Genomic DNA, 20878 nt, shown 5'->3' with positions numbered 1-20878 from the left:
ACATCCCAAAGCACAATAATCTCCTACCTAAAATATTACATATATTTCTGCATTTTTCATTTCCCCAGAATAAACAAATAAATATGATTTTGGGAGCGACAGACCAAGATGTCGGAGTTACAACCAATGGCAATGTTCTAATGTATTTGCTTAACTGACACTTACCTGCACCAGGAAGACTTCTAAAGTCTACAGACCTGGTTTAAAGCAAATACTCCCTTACTCACCAGCCACCCCAGAGGACTGGTCTGGATCCTGGCGTCAGAGGCCTGAACGAGCTGCTGGTGAGGTGATGCAGCTGACCGGACGTCTTACTAAGGGACGTTCAGTTTCTTCCTCCTGATGAGGCTCCTGGCAAGCGAACTCCAGGATTACTCTGGGTGGAGTTCACATGGGCAGCATGTTTTCTTTCAGGGGTCCTTCACAACGAAGGGTCAATTTACCACGTACCGATCACCGTTTTCACAATCAGGGAAAATAAACGCTTAAGAAACTATCAAAACTCGATTCGAGTTAAAGGCTAAGACACTTTTGGCTTTTCTAAATCCTCTTCCTTCACTGATTTTCAATGGAGCCAAACAAAATCATATCGGATGAAATCAAAGGATGGGACAAACAAACGCCTGCTCCTCTGAACTGGAAAGCACTGATTTGAGGTTCGTGCTGGCAATGCATAGTACGGCCGGACTGGTTACAGCAAGCCTGGATACTTCCAGATGAAGGACACATACAGCCTGGGAGAATGGAAAGATTTCAGTTTAGGTGAAGGTCTGCGCAAACATCATCTCAAAGCTCAGCAGAACGGCCCCCTTCTCCCTGATCTGTTTGAGGGTTGGGGGCATCAGCACCCTCGGGTTACTTAGCATGTGGGGCAACTCCAGGACACAAGGGGTGGAAAACACAGATCAACAATAACATTGAGCCTCTCTCTCCCTTCGCTCTCACTGCTGTGACTGATCCCGGAGGAGAATTTCTCTTTCCTGAGCAGAAACAAGCAATCGAGCAACAATTCCTCCCGAAACACAACCGAAAAAAGCAGCGGCAGGCGTTCTTCAATTGATTTCCAACGAATAAACATTTTCTCCCTCAAATGAATCAATTTATTGATAGCGTGATATAATCAAATGAGGGGCCAGTGTGTGTGTACAAACAGCCACGTCAGAAGCTGTGCAAGGAGTGAGTGACCGCTTCCTCTTTCTCCCCCAATCAAGAAATTAGGTAAACACAGCACAAATCAAGAGTGTCATTATTTCCGTTTAAATACGGGAACTGTAAGCACAAAAAAAAAAAAAACAATTACACAAGCAGGAAGATGCTCTGAGTGAGAGTACACTAACACTAAATGGAAAGCTCTTGCCCCTGTGCATCCAAAGGGCTCCAGAATCATTTCAAACAATCATTTGTTTCCAGCCATGTGAAGTCCACTTGTGGAACGGTCCATTTCCTGTCCTGTCCGTCATGTGGCCGGGACTGAACGTACAGTATGTCCATTTATTCATGTACACAAACAGCTGTTATGTTGTAATATCACCAAGCAAATCAACTTTTAAAACACTATTTAGTGTGAATAGAAACGTCTTACATGAAAAGATGTTAGTTATGCATCAGATCAGTACACTGCAATTTGCTAAACAGACTAAGAACACAAATTTATACTTCTTCAGGATTTTAGGGAAAAGTGTAGACTGCCATTTTAAAACCATTCAAACAATGACACCGAAGAACCACAACATTGTGTAACATTTCAAACTAAAAACATACTCAAATGTACGTCTATATTGTGAACTAAAGGTATGTCAATGAAATAAAACGTAGGACTGTCTTACAGTTGCACAGGAAACAGCTCTTTAGGGCATCAAGTCTTTTTTTTTTGTACAAATACGTGGGCTTGATTTTTTTTATATATATATTTGTTATACACCTTAATTTCTTAGTGCTATCCACATGGCATATCTAGCCATTTACGGGTGATTATGAAAATATCACATTATAGGACACATGCACTTTACATTGATGAATGGAAAAGTCTGTATATGCACCTCTTTTCTTTAGCTTTATAAAGAGACCTTCATAAGAATCCCATTATTAACAATATCACTGTAAATAGAATTTACCTGGGAAATTATGATAGTCCTATAGGTGGGGGGGTTAATTAAAACCACCTTATGCAAACACATGAATTATCTGAGACCCATTATAATTTAAACAAAGACATTTCACTCTAATCCCACTTTGAAATCAGAATTATGCTTCATTCAAAACCTTTCAAATGTAACCCAAAAATATGAAAACAGTATGTCAGAACACCTTTTTCATTTTTAAACAAACTGAAAGCTTGATGTTATGCTTTGGTCTAAGGGGGGCTTAGAAATATATACATTTATAAATCAAAATATGTTCACAAATTATTTTTAATGTGATAAAAGGGTGTTAAAAATGCAGCCTGTATCAATCAATATAACACTGATGACATTTCTGGCTACATATATTAAACCACTTACTGTACAACACTAGCATCAACATGCAGTTCACGGAGCAAAATATTTTGCCTGTTTTAGTGGCCTACAGTACTATATACCTATATTACACTCCCCATTACTGAATGATTGTTCAAAGCATCAAGACACATAAACCAGGTTCCAATTAAATCAGATTAATTGAGAATCATGAACATGAACAAAATAAACAATTCACAAAAAGGATTTTGTACAGGGATGACTGTCTGGAATCTGACTGAAATACATGTTGATAGGAAGTGTTGAAACTAGACAGCGTTTAATGACCAATAGCAAATTAAATTCCTATTCTAATATTCCCAATATCATTCTTTCTTTTATGCAGGGTGCAACTTATCACAAACTAAACCTCTGAATAAATTGCAAATGAAAACAAATATATTGCTATAGCACTAAACTTTACTATAAGAATGGGCCTTTTTCTCTCTCTCTGTTTTTTTTTTTTTACGTTTGGCAGAGCAGGTAACATTTGCCCTGCTTTAGAGAGAGCATGCAATTAAGAGACATTTAGAGCTGCTTGCATTTAGCAACACTTGTGTGCATTATGATTGTTAAGATGCTCCTCGCACAATGATCATGACCAGGAAGTCCTCTTCCGTTTTGGCAAGAGCTTTCGCAGAAGAATCTAAGAACTGCTGTGAGAAATCACATGGTGGAAATGCGTGCAGGACACCAGTGTTGTCCTTATCTCTACTCCCCCCGACGGGTAAACTGATGACCCCAGCGGCCTGCTTTTGCTTCAGGTACGAAACTAAGTTGCGCAGGGGCCTCTGCGTTGACGCTGCTGGGTCCGAAGATGAAGCCTCCTCAGAGCTGCCCGGAACCGCCAGTAGAACCGCATACCCTCCTGGGCCTGCGACTTTGATGCGCCGAGACACTTCGTCGATCTTGGGCTGGTCGAGGCGAAGGCGTTGTGTAATGCGCAGCTGTGTGACTTTACCTCCCGTGCTGCCGTCGATGAGGAGACTGTTGGCGACGTTCAGGTCCCCCTCCAGAAGGTGCATGCTGGCTGGGAAGTTACTGTTTTTTAGGAGCAGCATGCCATTCCAGGGCATGCTCAGCTTGCCCCCTGCGTCCTGCTTTGAAGCCTGGCTGCTTTTGGAGCTGTTCTCTGATCGGTCCCTTTTGGAGGCACCTTTGCCTGAATCGCCTGCTTTGCGTTTTCTCTCCGCAGGGCTCACGCTGACACTGGACTCGAAGAGGCTGCTGTTTTTAATGCGCTTTTCACCAAGGCCTCGGTCAAGGCTGCTGCGGCTCTCTCGAACAGGGGACACGCGGTCTGCTCTCGCCGGCCGCTCTGGGTCGCTGAATCGTCCATCTCGACTGTTTTCTCCGGGGCTGCCCTCAAGGGATGGCGGTCTGCGACGTCGGGCCGCCCACTCGCTGCTGCTGTCAGGTGAACACTCTAGATGTCTCCCGTCCTCCATGAGCCGCCGCTTGCGTGCAGCGTCCCTCCCCGGCAGCTCCCGCTCCAGTGACCAGGCCTCTCGCCGCCGCTCGCGCTCCAAGTGTTCAAGGGGCTCGAAGGCAGGAGTTCGTACACGTTCACGGATGGCAGGCACAGGCCATTCAGCCCCGGCATACAGTTCTCGTTCTCTGAAGTGCAGCGGTGGGGGAGTCCGTTCTCGGACCCTTATGGCCTCGGGGGTGGCACGATGAACGAAAGACTCAGCCACGATTTCATAGTGTTGCAAAGGGAGGGGCTGCAAGAACTGCTGCTGGTAGCGGTGCTCCGTGTCAGCAAAGTCCACCCTCAGCCTCCTGTCGGGACCGCCGAGAGGAAATCCACGCATGTGTGTGCAGGCTGCCTGAGCGGCATCCAGGCTTTCATACTGAATATAAGCCCAGGTGTCTCCTTTTCTGTAGTCTATAGTCCTGATAGTGCCAAAGCGGTCAAACTCCCTGGCTAGCGCAGTCAAAGGCACCCAAGGTCCAAGACCGCCCACCCACAGGCGTGTGGTGGGGGTGGCTTTGCCATAGCCAATTTTTATGGGGTTTCGGCCCACAACTTTCCCAGACATGCTCATTTTTGCTCTATGGGCCATGTCCAAGTTTTCAAATTTAAGAAAGCCATAGGTGCTGCTCTGGCCCCGAGAGGGTCTTTTAATGTCCACCTCTGTGATGGTCCCAAATCGTTCAAAAGCTCTCCTCAAGTCATTTTCAGTCACAGTAATATCCAAATTACCCAGAAACAGTGTGCGGTTGGCTCTCTGGTCATCCTCGGGAGAGATAAAGTCCTCCTCGCGGAAAGGTGCGGCCCGCTCGGCGATGTACGCAGGCCGGGCCCTGGCTTCATAAAAGGCGAACTCTCTTTCTCTTTCAAGCTCTCTCGGTAACGGCGGGGGTGGGGGAGGAGGAAGCCGACCCAGCGCTAGCTGCTGTAACCGGTAGTCTCTGTAACCCAGACCGGTTGGAGAGAGCGGCCTCTGGGTATGCAAATGTCTGTGGCCTGCAACGACAGAGAAATGGTCCTTATCTACAGGAGATCGACTTCTCCTCCTATTCAAGTAGACCGCCTCAATTTTCAAAGGACGGTCGTAGAGCACCAGCCGGCCTCGCGCGTGCTTCGCCGCTCTGGCATCATCCGGTCTCCTAAAGTTGACGAATGCGATTCTCTCGTCGTTGACTCGGCTGATTTTAACACTCACGTCGCCAAACTTTTTGAATTCGTGAAAGAGGCCGTCCTCGATTTCCTCGTCGCTCAGCTGGGAGCCGAGCTCGCTGATTTTTAAAGTTTTGTACTCACTTTCGTTTGTGGGAAGTGGGGCGCGCGACTCTCCGCGCGAGTTGGTGCGCGCGGCCGCCTCTAAGGATAGGCTCGAGGCGTGATTCTTGCCGCTCGAGCTCGCGACAGGGCTGGTGTAACCGTGGTTATTTCCAGTCCGACTGGAGACATGTCCGTCAAAATCCCGTCCGTCTCTTTTATCCCCGATCAGCCCCCGTCGTGCAGAACCCCCTTCGCTTTTAGACGAAGTGCTGCCATTGTTGCTTCCACCGCCAGAGATCGAGATAACCCCCATTTTCTTACTGGTCGGATGGCTTCCTCCCCTGTCTCGTATATCATCCAAGGCCCTTGAACGCTTTTTCACCGGCGACCGCTCTTTCCCTTTCATGTTAGATGTCCTCTGGCTTTGCGCGCCTAATAAAACACTTTTTAACAGTTATGCTAACCGCAATGTCAACGAATTTACACGAGAAACTGTATGATTTGTTTAGAGTCCCTGCGGCAAAACAACCGCATACGCCATCTTGTCAAGACTAAAAGACGACCCGCCCATGGACTTTGATTGGTTTGAATCTCTAAGAAACGTCAACGCAATTGGTCGCTCTGTCTGTCAATCAAGACCTCCCGTACAGCGCCCAGTCTCGGTGTACACCATTTTAGCTTCAAACACCATAGACACAAGAGAAGTGACATTTAACTTCTCTCAAGTTGTGAGGACATGCATTGAAAATATAATCATATCTGCTTCTGAATTCGATATTTTTGTCAACATGATAAATCCATAAATCATGCAGAAAAAATAATAAATTTTTTAATTAAAAAGTGTTGATGCTTCTAGCTGATGCTAAAGACTGGGAATTTCACCTCACCTCACATTTAATTTAAATTAAGAATTTTAATGAATTATAAATTGCAAGTGGTCAAATTAATAAAACTAAGAACAAATTGTGAAGTTCACTTTATGTCCAACAGATGGTGATGTGTGCCTGTTGAACTGGAGTGAAGGGAAGGGTCACGTTAGTGTAAACGTGAAGAATAGCTTTTTCACCATGTCGGTTCAGTGTTGATTTAGCATTCTCAGCGAGGTTCACCCTTATTATAATGAATGCATTTTAAATAATATAAATTTTCAGAACAGCCGTAATATATTTTAGTCTGCGAAAAGATAGTAAAAATGTTATGTAAAAAGACACAGTTAAATAGTAGCCTACTAAAGGAATATATTTATAAGACAACAAACAGACACTTTAATCCGGAAGTACATGCAAAAAGTGCTTTAGCTTCACAATTACTTGTGTGTGTTTCAGCAGACAGTTATATATACTTTAAAAATAAGTGATTTTTGTAGAAATAATTCTGTCTAATACAAATCAAGGTTAAATACAGAAATAAGCACATTATGTATTTTTTATTTATTCAAGGAACGTTTATTTACTGCCAAATGTAATTCAAACTGCCCAATTTTCCTGCAGCACGCCTACAACGGGTCAATATTTTTTATTCACTATACTCTGTACATTTTTCATCCCATCTGTTTCATTGTAGTTCACATCTATTTAGTAACGCTTCTCTTGTATTCCTGAACTTAATTTCTTTATCGCATCCTTTAATCTGGGATTTAATCAGTTTGCATGTGTAGCTGGAGCTGGCTCCATTTTCTTGAAAGATCAGGCTGGAATTCGAAGCTGTGGGTGTGGAGAGAGTTTCTGTCAGCCTCCCTTTCTATCCTCTATTGGAACCACATGTCAACTCGCTCCAAAACACGGCACGGTCCCAAACTGGCACTTAATGTGATCCAGCGTTTCTGTCATCCTCAATGCACAAAGGAAAGAAGCAGCAGGAAATGCTAGCCCCAAAGCAACTGTCAAGATGTTCCCATTTTGAGGAATTAGGAAAATGAGAGAAGCTTTGAAAATCCTGTCACTGCAGCTTTTTTCATCTCAAGCAATTTCGTCTTATGTGTCATCTAAATTAAGTGAATCCCCCTGAAAGAGTGCCTGGCAGGATTGGCATGCAGTCATTAAACCCAGATGAAGCTGAAAAACCCACACCGGTCCCATGGCTGGGTCACAGAACTGCCCTCCTCAAGGCTGTTTGGCACTTGTATCAACAGAACACTTTAACTTCAGCTATTTCCCACAGGATTGGGATTCCAAGAACACACCAAACACGATCAACTGTATACTGACATTGCGTTGTCTCAAAAACAGAATTTAGAATGCATGTTGTTCTTTAGAAGCCCTGTTTGTATGAGAGACATTTTTGTTATTAAAAGTCAATGTCACAGGAACTGAATGTTCAAAAATATGTAGGTTTTCACCAGGCAGAATTCGAATTGAACTAGTTTGATTAGTTATGAAGCCCAGGTGCATTTCAAACATTTATTTTTTAATACATCGACCACATAACAAGCTTCAGAAGGGGTCTGCTTTGCTTGTCACATTAGTATTTAGATTTTTATCAAAGACCCTTGAATTAAACAGTAGCATAACATGTAAGTTGATTCATAATTCATTATTCTTTGTGGTTCTGTCCAGCTGTCAGACCCCAGAACTAAGACTGATTGGTATGACAAAAAAAAAAAAAAAAAAAAACCTTGGATCTGTCATCATTCTGAGAGTGAGATGTTTGTGGTCACTTAGTTGGTTTTGTATTAGCAGGGCTGTCACATGCTGCTGGTGTATCAGGTGACATTTGACAGCCAGCCCACACCAAAATATTAAAAATTACTCATTAGACAGCCATGCTCTCTCTCAAGTAAAACAAAAAACAAAAACACATTTCACCTTGCTTGTAAGTATACTAGCCTTAAGAAATCGGCACACAAAATATTTTTTGTTGTATTAGAATTTTATGAGATGTTCATATGGATCCCAAAGTTGCCTGAACCTGTACAATTATCTATGTTATAGTAAAACCACAAATTCCGTATATTATTCAAGATTAGAATTAGGGATGCATGAATATTTAAATTCATGTAGAATACCAAAAATTTTTACTAGGATGATGGTTTTAAATGTAAATTTTTTAAATTCTATATAAATAAAAGAAAGAATAAAACAACAAATACTAAATAAATTATTTTGAATGCACAAAGTGTCTGGGCATTCTAAAAATTACATTTAGCATTGTTATTAAGTTTTTAGTGTTTTTAAAAAGTGACTTTAATTGAGTGTTAGATAATACCTAAGTTAATCTAAATGTAAAAATTTGAGAAATGAGCTTGTACAAGTTTATATTTAATACTGACCAAAGATGTTTAATAAAAAAGCAAACCGTTATATCAGGCAATATGATTCCAAAATATCATGCATCCCTAATTAAAATAAGCAATCCATAAACACTTAGTAACAAAAAATGTAATCTATATGCAGTGATAGTTCATTCCTGCTATGGTTTACCAGAAGCACGTATGTATTTGCTGTTTTTAGTGGTGACATATTTGAATGCACAAAGTCAGAAAATGTAAAATCATTTATTGACTGGGACTACATATATACATAATGGGGCTAAACCACTGCATACACTGAAACTATGAGAGTAACTTTAACATACTTAAATAAAAAAGGTTGCACATCCTCTTTGGTAATTTTATATTTTGGCAAGTTGTGTGCAAAGCTCATAGAATTTCAACAAGCACACAAACAAATGAGATGCTTCCATAGGGAAAACGTCAAATGTATCTTTGCAGTGAAAACATCTCGAAGCCTGCAAACAAAAAAAAACAGATGTGTACATTGAGCATTAAAAAAGTATTTCAGTTGTGTGCAGGCATGCTAACTGTTTGCTGGCTCAGTGATGTCATCACAATCCCAGTTGCAGCTGCACGGTCATGTCGGCCAGGATAACAGGCTCCCGGGGTCTTTGGTTTTCATGCGCAGGGCCACCAGGCCTGAGGGCTTGTATTCAGACTCTGGTCCGGGCTCAAAGGAATGGGCCCCCAGGCTTCCTGGGAAGCCATGGAGTGAGTATATCCCATTAATGCTAGGGTGGTGGGGTGGGTGATGATGATGATGATGATGATGATGAGGATGGCCTGGAGACGCAGACATACCCATGAGCCCGGGCAGGTTGCCGTGAGGATGGGGGTAAGGGCTCATACAGGACGCCATGTTCTCTGCTCCCAGAACACAACCACTGGCCGCCCCGCCGGCACCTCCTGTTCCCGCACTGCTTGGCCACAGGTTATTTTGCATCTGTGTGGAAAGAAAAAAAAACACATTTTGAAATCATTTTCAGAACCTTTTTACATTTAATTAACATGTATACAAATTAAATATGTTTAATGCTGGCTTGTGCCCCATGAAATTACACTAACATACAATATAAAACTAAACTGAGTCTGTGTTTATGACATCAAATATAAATCATTATAATGTCCATTATGTCTCCAGCCAAACCAAAGCAACTCCCCTGTGTGTGTTGAAATCGTATACAAAAGCTACATTTTATGTTCTCAAGCTCTGTCTTATGCTGTCTTTGTGTTCTGTGTTTGTGTATTTGCGTGTGTACCTGGTATGAGTCGGAGCGAGGGAGAAGGGAGATATCATATGTAGCAGCAAAGTGGTTTCGCACCTCTTGCATCTTCCCGTAACGCTCTCTTTTCCTCCATTTGGCCCGTCTGTTTTGGAACCACACCTGGAGAAAGAATATCCATATACTCTATTATTACTGTATAATAACTTAATTATAGAGTGATATAAATATAGGCCGTCTCAAAATGGAACACTCTGCCTTTCACTGAATTCAATATATTTAATCTAATCGATGAGCAACATTAATATTAGTGAAAGCACTTAAATCTGTGCAAATAAATAAATAAATATTAGTGCATGTTGCTGCGTTTGAAACCTGATATTTTATTAAGATTAGTTACCAAAGTTTATTTGAAAGAAATTAATACTTCACTCAGCAAGGATCTGTAAGGACAATGTTACTTTTGAACTTTATAGTAAGTAGCACAATTGTTTTTAGCAATAAATATTTATTGAGCACTACGTATTATTACAGCCTATTAGAATGATTTCTGAAACATCATGTGACACTGAAGACTGGACTAATGGCTGCTGAAGATTCAACTTTGCCATCACATTAATAGATGACATTTTAACATACACTGAAATAGAAAACAGTTAATTAAAATATAATCATATTTCATAATATTACTGTCTTAACTGTATTTTTCATCAAGTAATGCAGCCTTTGTGAGAATACACAAAAATAAGAGAATAGACATAATTATTTTTATAATACCAAATACTTTCATTGATTTTATAACTAAAAGCCTGTCCCACGAGGTGGTCTAACACACCTGCACTCTTGCCTCCGTGAGCTCCGTCCTCAGTGCCAGCTGTTCCCGTGCATACACATCTGGGTAATGTGTCTTCTGAAAGACCTTCTCCAGCTCCTCTAGCTGAAAGGTGCTGAAGGTTGTCCGGTTCCTCCGCTTCTTGTTCTTGCCTGACAGGTCGATGGAGTCAGCGAAGGAGTCTCCAGGCAACCCGTTGGACGGCTCTTTCAGTTTTCCACAACACTCAGAGTCTAGAGCAGGATATGCAAGAGTCTTGGGTATGGTCTTATCTCCTGCTGACACCAATACAGAATGACATTTAGATTCTAATAAGCAAATATAGATACTGTGCCCAGGCTAATTAAACATAATTTTCTCTTTAAGTACTGTGCTTTTCTTGTGTTCTAAACTGCAGTTAATGGCTTTTTTTATGTATAGCCTGAATATTTTTCCCTCTCACCTGATTCAGCTGCAGGGCGTAACAACCTCAGACTAACCACAAACGCATGTCAAATATATGAGTTTTAATTATGAATAGAATTATAATGTTTACAAGTTAAATTAATACACATTATATTGCAGGTTTCCATATGAAGCACCAAAGCTATATATATATATATATATATATATATATATATATATATATATATATATATATATATATATATATATATTTAGCAATTTAACCTTGCTAAAAAAATAAACAATAAAACATATTTTTGATCAGTGATAAATTCATAGCAATCACTGTATGTTACTGTAAACCATAGAAGCTTATATCATAGAAGAATATTTTAGCAGTTTATATTAAATAGTAGACCATTAAACCAACATTGCTTCAAATATTCAGTCTACTTATTGGTATTCCACAAACTTTAAAGAGGATAATAACACACTGTCAGCAGAGCTTACTGTTTTGATTAAGCTTGAAACTCTAGATTGAATGGCTTGAGTTAAAAATCAATTTTTGTAAGTTTAAACGCTTGCTTGAATAGTACAATAAAATGCATGTCATTACAAAATCCACAGCTATTATGTTATGACAGGTTAAAAGGTTGTAAGAAGTGAAGGAATTTTGACAAAAAAAGTTCTGTTATAATCACTTTAATAATAAACATCATTCAAACAGGACGTGTTTGCTTTTCTCAGGAGGATATAAATGATGGGAAGAGCTATTTTAAAAGGAATAAACCAGTCAAAGTCCTTTACAAGAGGGTGTTTTTTTCTTCATGAGTTTAAAATAGAAATGTATGTCTCTTCTGTGTAGCAATTTTTTATTTAATCAAATAATCATATCCATAATTTTCATGGAAAATGTGCTTTAATTCATTCAAATGCATACAAGAGTCAAAGTCTATTTGAGACATAAAAAAATATGATATATATTTCTTTACAGGCATGTCAAGAACTTGCTGATAGTACTGTATGACAATGATAGTGCTATAGTTTGTTTTCCTCACAAGAGTTCCCCTGTAATCCATCTGAATTAGAGTGAAATTATAATTTAGATGTTTCTGTAGATATTAAAAACATCTGACCTTGGGTCATAAAAATCCCCAGGCAGTTTGCTTTAAAGCTCAATGTCTGTCTCTGCTTAGTGATTAAGTGGCAGAGATGAATTATGGTTTTCCTAATTTAATTTTCACCAAAACAGAGGAAACCATTTACTAGAGCTCCATAACTTTAAAGTGATAGCATTATTATATTTTATCTCTTCAAATAGTGCAAGAACTAATAATAATAATAATCATAATAATCATAATAATGTTTTAAGGAATATAATAGTTATATACTCCGGCCTAAGAACACTATATAACAAGACTTTACTATTTTAATTTAATTTTAATTAAACATCTCCCAAAATGTATCCACTGACCTTCGAAAGAGCTATACACTAATAAAGATGAAGTTTTAAAAATGATTGAGAACATGACAAAGAGTGTCTTTCAAAAAGTAGGCTATAATATAAGTGCAACGATGAATGATGTATCGGAAACAAGTTCGACGCTGTGACCCCGGCACATATGGCAGAAATGACCTTGCATTTCTTCCTCCTTATAGCACAGTATACTAAAAGACAAAACATGTTGTTTTGTTGTCTTCAACACTAGTTCGTTCCCACCAATAAATCTATATTTGTTTGCACACCCCATGAGCCCCATAAGGTGAGGTCCCCAATTAAAAGTTGAAGAACATACTGGCTCAACACGTCTCGTGATCTTAATAAATAAGTTATTCTGGAAATGTAAACTTGCTTGTTGACTTAGCTTATATCGACATAATCGTTTATAAATTAACCCAATTTAGAATCCAAGATCTCTGTTCGTATTTAGAATGTGTGACAGAATAGTAAGGCATTTAAACGCAAACAAGAATGGTCATTATGCTTCTGACGATATTGTTTCTGAGAATTAGGCCTAGACATCGCAATATTTTATGATTAGGCCTGTAATATAAATTGAGACTAGAAATAAATTGTTTCAGCTGTATGAGGAAAGAAAACGTTTGATCACAACAGATCAAAAAAGATTTGAACCTCACAAATAATAAATAATTATGCAAGAACTTTAAACATGCGTTTTTAAATCATGATTTGGGAAAGTGTGAGGACGAAAAGCGCTCGGGTGAGCAGGCCTGAAATTTCCTAAAAGACGCAGCTCTTACAACAACCATTCAGCTGTTATAAAATAATAATAATACTAATAATAACTAAAATAGGCTGTTATTGAAAGTAAGAAGCCGTTTTTAACTGACTTGCCTGGTTTAAAATAATAATAATAAAATTGAAACAAAGTGTTCTTTTATTTTACTTTTACTATATGGCTTATTTTTAACTCATTATGATAACTTATTTAGAGTTAATTATTTTAAAAACCAAAATTATACAAACATTAAACTTTTAGCTAAGCTATTTGAGATCAGATATACGTTTGTAAAAGTTTGTAATTAAAAAAAAAGTAAAAAGATAGTTTTGAAGCCTAACAAAACTGCTTTAAGTAGTAGTGTAAATAAATTATGTAAAAAAAATAATAATAATTCTAACGTTTTATATTGTGGTTATTGATAAAAACACACAACGAATACACATCTCACTTTAACATCGTGAACACCATGTATGTATGTAGCCTAATAAAACGAAAAAAAGTTAAGTACAGGCCATTTCAAAAGTGTTTAACAAGTGAGATTCCAGATCGAAAGAAATACTGATTAACCGAAAAGTCTAACTTAATAAATAAATACATTATTTCAATTGGCTTAATCTAGCCAATCACTAATCAGCACAAATAACACCACTTTTCTTGCTGACATAATTTTAAGTGTAATGTAATGGTAGGCTATTTACATTTCCAGTTGCCATATATCCGTTTCAAGAAATTATGCGTAAATGAAAAATATGACTGACATTCCCAGCAACTGGTTGTTTTGGGCCTCTCAGGTGGAGTAGCCTATTTTAAAAAAATGTGTAAACGGCTTTTGAGAATTATTATTATTATTAGGCTACTATTATTATTCTTTTGTTTGACATTGAACTACTGAACTAGTTTTCACTTACCGTCAGAATTAGTCTCATAAAATGACGAGTTCTTCTCAGTGATCGAAGGTTTTTGGTCCTGGTTCATATTCTCCAAATACTTCGTATGTTTTCCAGGCGATGCGCGGGGAGTTGTAGCGCTGACGCCGTGCGTAAAGTCCGCGGAGCCGCCGTCTGTGTAGCGTCCCATAAAAAACTCATGTCGATGCGCTAGAGGAAGGTGCGGAGACTTTTGGTGGTCGTCACACTGAAAGAACGCGCCAGAATTATGCTCCAAACCCGGTGAATTCTCTGGCGTGATCCTGTTTGAAGGCGAGGAGAAAGACAGACAACTCTCAGTCTCCATCACCCCGGCCCGAGCACGAGAATAGTGGACCAGGATGCTAATAACAGGGGACAAGTTAGTGTATAAGCAAGAGAGATGGCGATTATTTTCCACCTCTTCATTTCAAGTGGGTGGGATTTAGAGGATCAGAAACAACGACCCGTAAACTGGGAGAGGGAGAGAGGGAGACAGCGGTCTGATTCAATACGCCCAAAAATCAATCACGTGCGGCTCCTGTCAATTAACCATTTACCTCCAAAACATTTTCTCTTAATAAAACAAAATTGTTATGAGAGATAGGAGAATGTGATTAAATCACATAATTGTGACTGGCTGAGCACTTATAGGCCTAACTTGAAATCACCAAACTAGTCTACTGAATCCAGATTTGATGGATTTTGATCCAGGAACATGTTACGCGTGACGCTGTCCCAACTCAATCAAAGCAGGGATCAAGGATCGACCTTTAAACGCGCACTGGCGAAAACATCCACTCAATGAATTCGATTATGATATATCATGCTACAGCAAAGACAAAATTTAGTTTTGAATTTAAATCATATATGTAACAGCTGAAATGCCATCACGGTCTTTAGTTAGACGGACAAAATACTCTACGTTGGAGAAACATCTTTTTATTTTATTATCGAGATGTATGCAATGTATAAGCACAGCTGTAATTTGATTTACATAAGGAAACAGCCGTGTGAAAAAATCACAAGGCCTAAAGCAACAGCAAAAAAAAAAAATAATAATTAAAAAAAATAAAAAGTAAACTGTTGCTTTTTTACAGGGGGAAAAATTTAAGGGTACTAGGCTATTGATATTTATTCCTATTCTATATTCTTCCATATTTCTATGCATATTCATCAATATGTATGTAGTACAAATTAATATGTAATACAAACCAACGTCATTATTTTATACAAGGCAACATTTAAGTTATGATATTTTCTTTTAGCTATTTTAAGCCAAAAGGGTCGTTTTCGATTATATATCTTATGTAAACCTAAACCTGTAAATACTAATAAAAAGTAGTTAAATAGCAAACATCACATTTATTTTATTTTAGAAAACGCTAACATATATAGACTATAACAGATAAAAGAAATAAAGCTGGTTTATGGTTACTGCATCATTAATAAAAATTATACAAACGCTGATCCAGTTGCTACAGAAAATTTGCATTCTTCTTAAATAAAGTTCATTAATATGATGATCACCAACTCACCTGTTACTCATTTCCTCTTTTATTATGGCAAAAGCACAAAACTTTAAGCTTATAATAGATATAGACAAAACAGACAAAAAGCAACTCGCTATAATGTAGAGTGGCCTATATTAGGATAGATTTATTGTTTTTGTAGAGTTTTTAATTACTAGCAATTTATTTTAAGAAATCTGCTGTATGCATTTTGTTCTGTTCGATCTGTGGTTCTTAAAAATACATTTAAAGTCCAGAAGAAAAGTTAAAGCGTTTATCATAATATCCTTTTTTATTGACTTTTTTGTTGGTAACAAACGCTTGATGAAATATATTGCAAACTGCTGACTGTCCACATAATTTATCCAAAAAAAATAAAAAATAAAAATAAAAAAAAACGCCTTCCATAGAACTTCGTGGAGCTGCTTGAGTCTGGACATCCAGGGACATCCAGAGATCAAAGAAATTGAAAACTGTTGATATTGACGTGGCAGCTCAAATCTCTGCAATGCATCTCTAAACTCAGAGCACTTAAACGACTCGCGCTGCTCTCCAGGATGTCTAACAGTTTTTTGGATGTCTGTAAGGCCGTATGGAGCCAACCTGACGGACAAGTGTGTAAACATCCAGTCCATTTGCTTCGGTCAGCCCACATAAGAACCGTTTCATTCGATGATGAATTCACCAAGCAAACAGACTTTGGGAATACGGAAGAGATCATATCACTTCCTCCCACAAGTTGTTTTGTTGCACTGCAAACTAAAATCAAATACTGACTCACTTCTATGACACTGACTTATTCTTCGTCTAAACTAAACATAAACCTCATTCTGTTATTCTGTTGCAAACATGAAAAGTCAGTCATGTTAAAAGTTACACTGGGATTTGTATCTAGCGGACATAATTTGCATAATTTGCATTGGGCAGAAAAAGTAAATTTGTTACAAATACAGAGAAAAAAAAGAATTTGCGCAAACACTCCAGCAAATACCCCACATTAAGCTGTGAAGATGTTAATAGAGAGAGGAAAATCTTACCCTTTTATTTCAGTGATCCTAAAGGCACATTAAAGGACCCCGTGAAGTTAATCAAAAGGACATGACCGGCTTCTGCTCGTATGCAGTGGCATGTTTGTGAGCCAATTAATAAACAGCGTGACTTAGATTAGGATGTTGTGGAGGAGATCTGAAAACATATGGGCGAAAATTGGAGACCCGCTAGGAATTTAGTAAGCGTCGGCAGTAAGTAGAAGATAATGCATTCTCAAAACAATACAATGCTCGTTTAATTCAGCGAGTTAATGTGTAGGCCTAAGTATTTATAAATAAATACTGACTAGTCTATATATAATGCGGGACAAGTTGTCTCACGAGCTAAGTGAATTCAGTTATTATGTTTTCCACTGAGATGACATGGGCCGGGAAAATGTCTACCCAAACAGTTAGTATCTACCAGTTGCAGGATTTGGAGTCAAAAGTCCAATTACAAATGTAAAAGTTTTGTATCAGTGGTTTTATATGTTGGTTTCAAACTTAAAGTTTAAACACTGCATTGGAATGATTTTCTAGATTTTACAGCCGACGCGATCGTTGTAGACTAGTGTTGCAACAGAGACTGTCTACACTGAACAAGACAAAGCGACCGCTGCAAATTCTTTTATTTGTCGCGTCAGAAGTAGCAAGGGCGCGTGGAGTGCGACAGAAATAGAACTGTGCATGAGTTTTTTCAGGACGATTTTTTTTTGTCGCGTTGCGCTGGCCGCATCCAGTGCAGTCATTATGACTGTATAGGCCTAATCACGTCCAGATTATGCAGTTTCCAATAGTTTCCAATTAGTCAAATAAGTGAACGCAAAAACCTGGAATAATTCAGACAGGGTCAGGACAAAAAGTCATAAATGTCAGGTTAGGTGTCATATTTTTATAGGCTATAGAAATATATATGGAATAATACATATATAAAAAAGTGACACCCAACCCCATGGGTGTGACAACTGCCCAAATATTCTGGAATGTAGTGAGGTTTTCTTCATTTAACTGTATGGTTTTTCCCTGGGCAATATAACAGTGGAATTATTCAGTAACTTTCTGCAGGTTTGTGTCTTTAGAATTTGATTGACTTTCAAAAATAAACCCAACCTGAGAAATAATTACTGGTGTAAAAAATGTGACAACTAGCCCCGCTCTCCCCTACTCTCTATGCTTCAATGTGTCTTTGTAAATGCAAATACTGTGTATGGAGTGCACCCTGGACACTTTTCTTGTGTTTGATCCAGTAGCTTCAGCCAGGTTTTGTGATTCTGACTCATGGTTAAATGGCTGAAACCCCATAGAGAACATTTCACTCTAGCCTGAGGTGATGGCATGCTCTTGAAATAAAAAACTCAGTAGAGAAAATATACTCCAGGAGACACGTTTAAAGAAAATATCAACTTTAGATTGGCTGGATGGCCCCAGGAACAAGGACTCTTAACTTTGGTGTTGACAGAGTTGATGTGCACACAACCACAGTCATATCATTTGCATCTGTAGGAAAGCAGAGTAAGAGCTGATGCTCTTCTCTGTTTCAATGTTATCTATACAATATGACAACTGGCAGTACAGAAAGGAATATGCCCTCCTTTTTCGATCAAATGCATTGGCCATTGTAAGCAAGGATGACAGAAAAATATGTTACCTCAGAATAAAATGTAGTTCAGAAAATCATGTAATTCTTGCATGACTGATTGTAGTAGATCTCCCCCTATCAGTTACAATTATAATCTACAACTGAATATGATCTGAGTGAGAACTGACTGAATACTGAAATGAAAAAAGTTAAGAGATTTCAAGGGGAAAAGCTATGAACAACATTTCGGTTTCCATGAGAAAATACACTGTAAAAAATATATATTTTTGAAGTTGTAAATAAAAAACAACAATTATTAGAATATGGTTTACATGAAAATACAATTTCTCTTTCTACTTAAGATTTTCATGTTTATTTTAGTGTGTATTTGCCATTTCTTTCTAATTATTAGTCAAATTTACTGTTTCAAAGTCAATTTGTCACCAAAAGTTTTTCAGTTTAAGGTTCACAGTCCTGACCTGAACATCAGTCACCAAAACTCTGCAGGCGATATTAGGATGAAACATTGATTTCTGCCCAGCTGTATACATGTATCTCCATTGACTCTTTGGATTTCTGATAAGTCATCAAACGGCTGACCCTCGCTCCTCCACTTGCTGTGGCTTTGTGGCCACTCTTGTTTCCCGAACCTGGGGCGGCTGAACCTGTCCCTGGCATGACCCCATGCAGGAAATCAGTCCAGTCTGTGGCCCACGGTCTCTCTGTTCGCCCTTCTCCCTCTCTCTTTCTCATCCAGTTCAGAGCAGAAAGAGCAGAGTTGGATGTGACCCTTCTGAGACCTTCAGTTCACACAACCCTGGACCTGCTATCATCCTCCATCTCCTTGTCAGCTTTCTTCAACTGTATCAGTTTTTCAATGTTGCTCCACTCCATTAATAATGGGTGTGTACCATTCAAAACTGAACTGAGAATGCCTTGTAACTTCCTATTTAAATTCCTGAATTCAAATTGAATTCAAACAGGAAACAAAACTGCAATTTGAATTAAAAGGTAGGATGTGGAATTATCTTTCTATACGTAGTTTCTATCTATGTAATAATTTCATCAAGAGCATGCAGCATTAGTAGTGTTTAAACAGGGAAACCACTGTGCTGTTAACAAGCTGATTCACACACTCTGATCATGAGTGGAGGTCTTTATCATACCAGCCTACAGGTTTGCATTGGAATATGTGGAGGGGAAGGGGCAGTAATTCAATTATGTGCCCTGCATGCAGATAGATGATCCCGTATAAAGAGGAAGGATTTTCCTCTGAGGGCTCTTTCTCTCTCTTCCTCTCTCTCTGTCCAGCTGAAGCCGAAGCTCTGACTGACAGCTGCCGACCCCGGGTCACAACACATGACAGAGGGAGTCTGGGAAGCGAGAGTTTGTGTCTGAAAAGCACTGAAGAAGGGCCGGTCTTTATGTGTATATGTGGGACACTGGGTAGGAACAGACTGACTGTCCTTCCATCGACCCCACACAATTTCGCTGTCTGCAGACTGCATAAGAGATGTCTATATTACCACAGAAAGGTGATGTGAATGAATACAATGATGATGTTCAAAGTCAAATGTTAATACCTTTACTATAAACGTTTATAGAGGTTTTTAAAGACTTTTACATCACACTCTACCGAAATAAAACATATGTCTATGAACATATTGTGTAAAAGAACTGAAAAATAGATTCTTGTACAAGTTAGAATTTGTATTAAATTATTGATTAAAGTTGAACTAGAATATGAATTGGGATGAGAGGAAGAGGAAATTACTGAAAATTACTGAAGGCTGATGGTGTTTAACTGGTGTTCGAGTAGGAAGAGGAAATTACTGAATAGCAAAATCAAAGTAATGCAACACAGGCAATGCATTCTGGGAAATGAAGTGTTCTTCCACCCTTGTCAGTAAAAATTAATTTATTGAATAGGAAAAAATAGTTTAATAAAACCAATTACTATATTCCATAAATGGCATTTTAATCTATTCTATCTATATATCTATCTATCTATCTATCTATCTATCTATCTATCTATCTATCTATGTCCGTAAACATTTTTTTAAAACCACAGTTGTAGAAATTCCAGAATTTTTGTTTTTTTACTTCTTTAGATTCAAATTCAAACTGCAATTCTGCATTCTGTTTGCACATCCTTGTACCCATCTATCCATAAGGAAAACAATGAAAATGTCCCTACAGCATAAAATTGAGCTTATTTAGCAGGCCTGAGGAGTAATGTTTATCATGCAGTTCCTGCATTTAAAGCTGAGTGACTGTAATCAGCGACATACCGTCAGATCCTCACTTTCCTCAACTCTGACTGCAGGAATCTGTAAACAGGCTCCTCAGAGAAACCATCTGGGTATCAGTTGACCTGGCTGCCGTGGACGCACGCCACAGCTAAAAAATAAATAGTCCCTAAATGTGTTTATACTGAAGGGGGGAGCTGGTGGAGGAGAGTCTCTGTGACCTGTGGCTCTGATTCAATTAAAGGTGCTCACACAATGACCATGAAGAAGTATCTGAAGCTCAGATGCTCAGCCATGGGATTTTCATTAACTACAGCCTGGGGCAGGGACTCTCTCCTCTGATATGGATAAATCCAGACAGTTGGCCAAGCATCCCACTTCACCTCTCTTCTGTCCCATGTTGGACCTCTGTTCTAAAAACATTACTTGA

General features: G+C 38.8%; 1 protein-coding gene and 1 pseudogene across 2 annotated transcripts; both read right to left on the bottom strand.

Annotated features, from left to right (window-relative positions):
- Window positions 1-1077: 1077 nt before the first annotated feature.
- LOC113107618 (RNA-binding protein 15 pseudogene) lies at window positions 1078-5794 on the bottom strand (annotated as a pseudogene).
- Window positions 5795-8947: 3153 nt separating this feature from the next.
- LOC113106774 (homeobox protein aristaless-like 3) lies at window positions 8948-14425 on the bottom strand. 2 transcript variants are annotated; one of them, XM_026268801.1, is made up of 4 exons: window positions 14085-14425; window positions 10553-10827; window positions 9754-9879; window positions 8948-9437 (listed from the first exon to the last, which is right to left on the bottom strand). In XM_026268801.1, exons 1-4 carry the CDS (start codon window positions 14407-14409, stop codon window positions 9072-9074), a joined length of 1092 nt encoding a protein of 363 aa, XP_026124586.1. In that variant the 5' UTR covers window positions 14410-14425; the 3' UTR covers window positions 8948-9071. The 2 variants fall into 2 exon arrangements, with proteins under 2 accessions (XP_026124586.1, XP_026124587.1); XM_026268802.1 differs by having other exon boundaries at window positions 8949-9437; window positions 10553-10824.
- Window positions 14426-20878: the final 6453 nt, after the last annotated feature.

Source organism: Carassius auratus, chromosome 8 (assembly GCF_003368295.1).
Source record: "Carassius auratus strain Wakin chromosome 8, ASM336829v1, whole genome shotgun sequence".
Taxonomy (NCBI): Eukaryota; Metazoa; Chordata; class Actinopteri; order Cypriniformes; family Cyprinidae; genus Carassius; species Carassius auratus.
This window is presented reverse-complemented; position numbering and strand designations above follow the sequence as displayed.

What these genes read in the sequence shown, in the direction of transcription:
- LOC113106774 (XM_026268801.1), bottom strand. Translation starts at nt 14,409, where the DNA reads ATGGAGACTGAGAGTTGTCTGTCTTTCTCCTCGCCTTCAAACAGGATC. An exon ending in TTATGAGACTAATTCTGACG is followed by an intron (nt 10,828 to 14,084) that starts GTAAGTGAAAAC and finishes TATTGGTGTCAG; the next exon opens with CAGGAGATAAGACCATACCC. An exon ending in TCACGGAGGCAAGAGTGCAG is followed by an intron (nt 9,880 to 10,552) that starts GTGTGTTAGACC and finishes TTCTTTCTCCAG; the next exon opens with GTGTGGTTCCAAAACAGACG.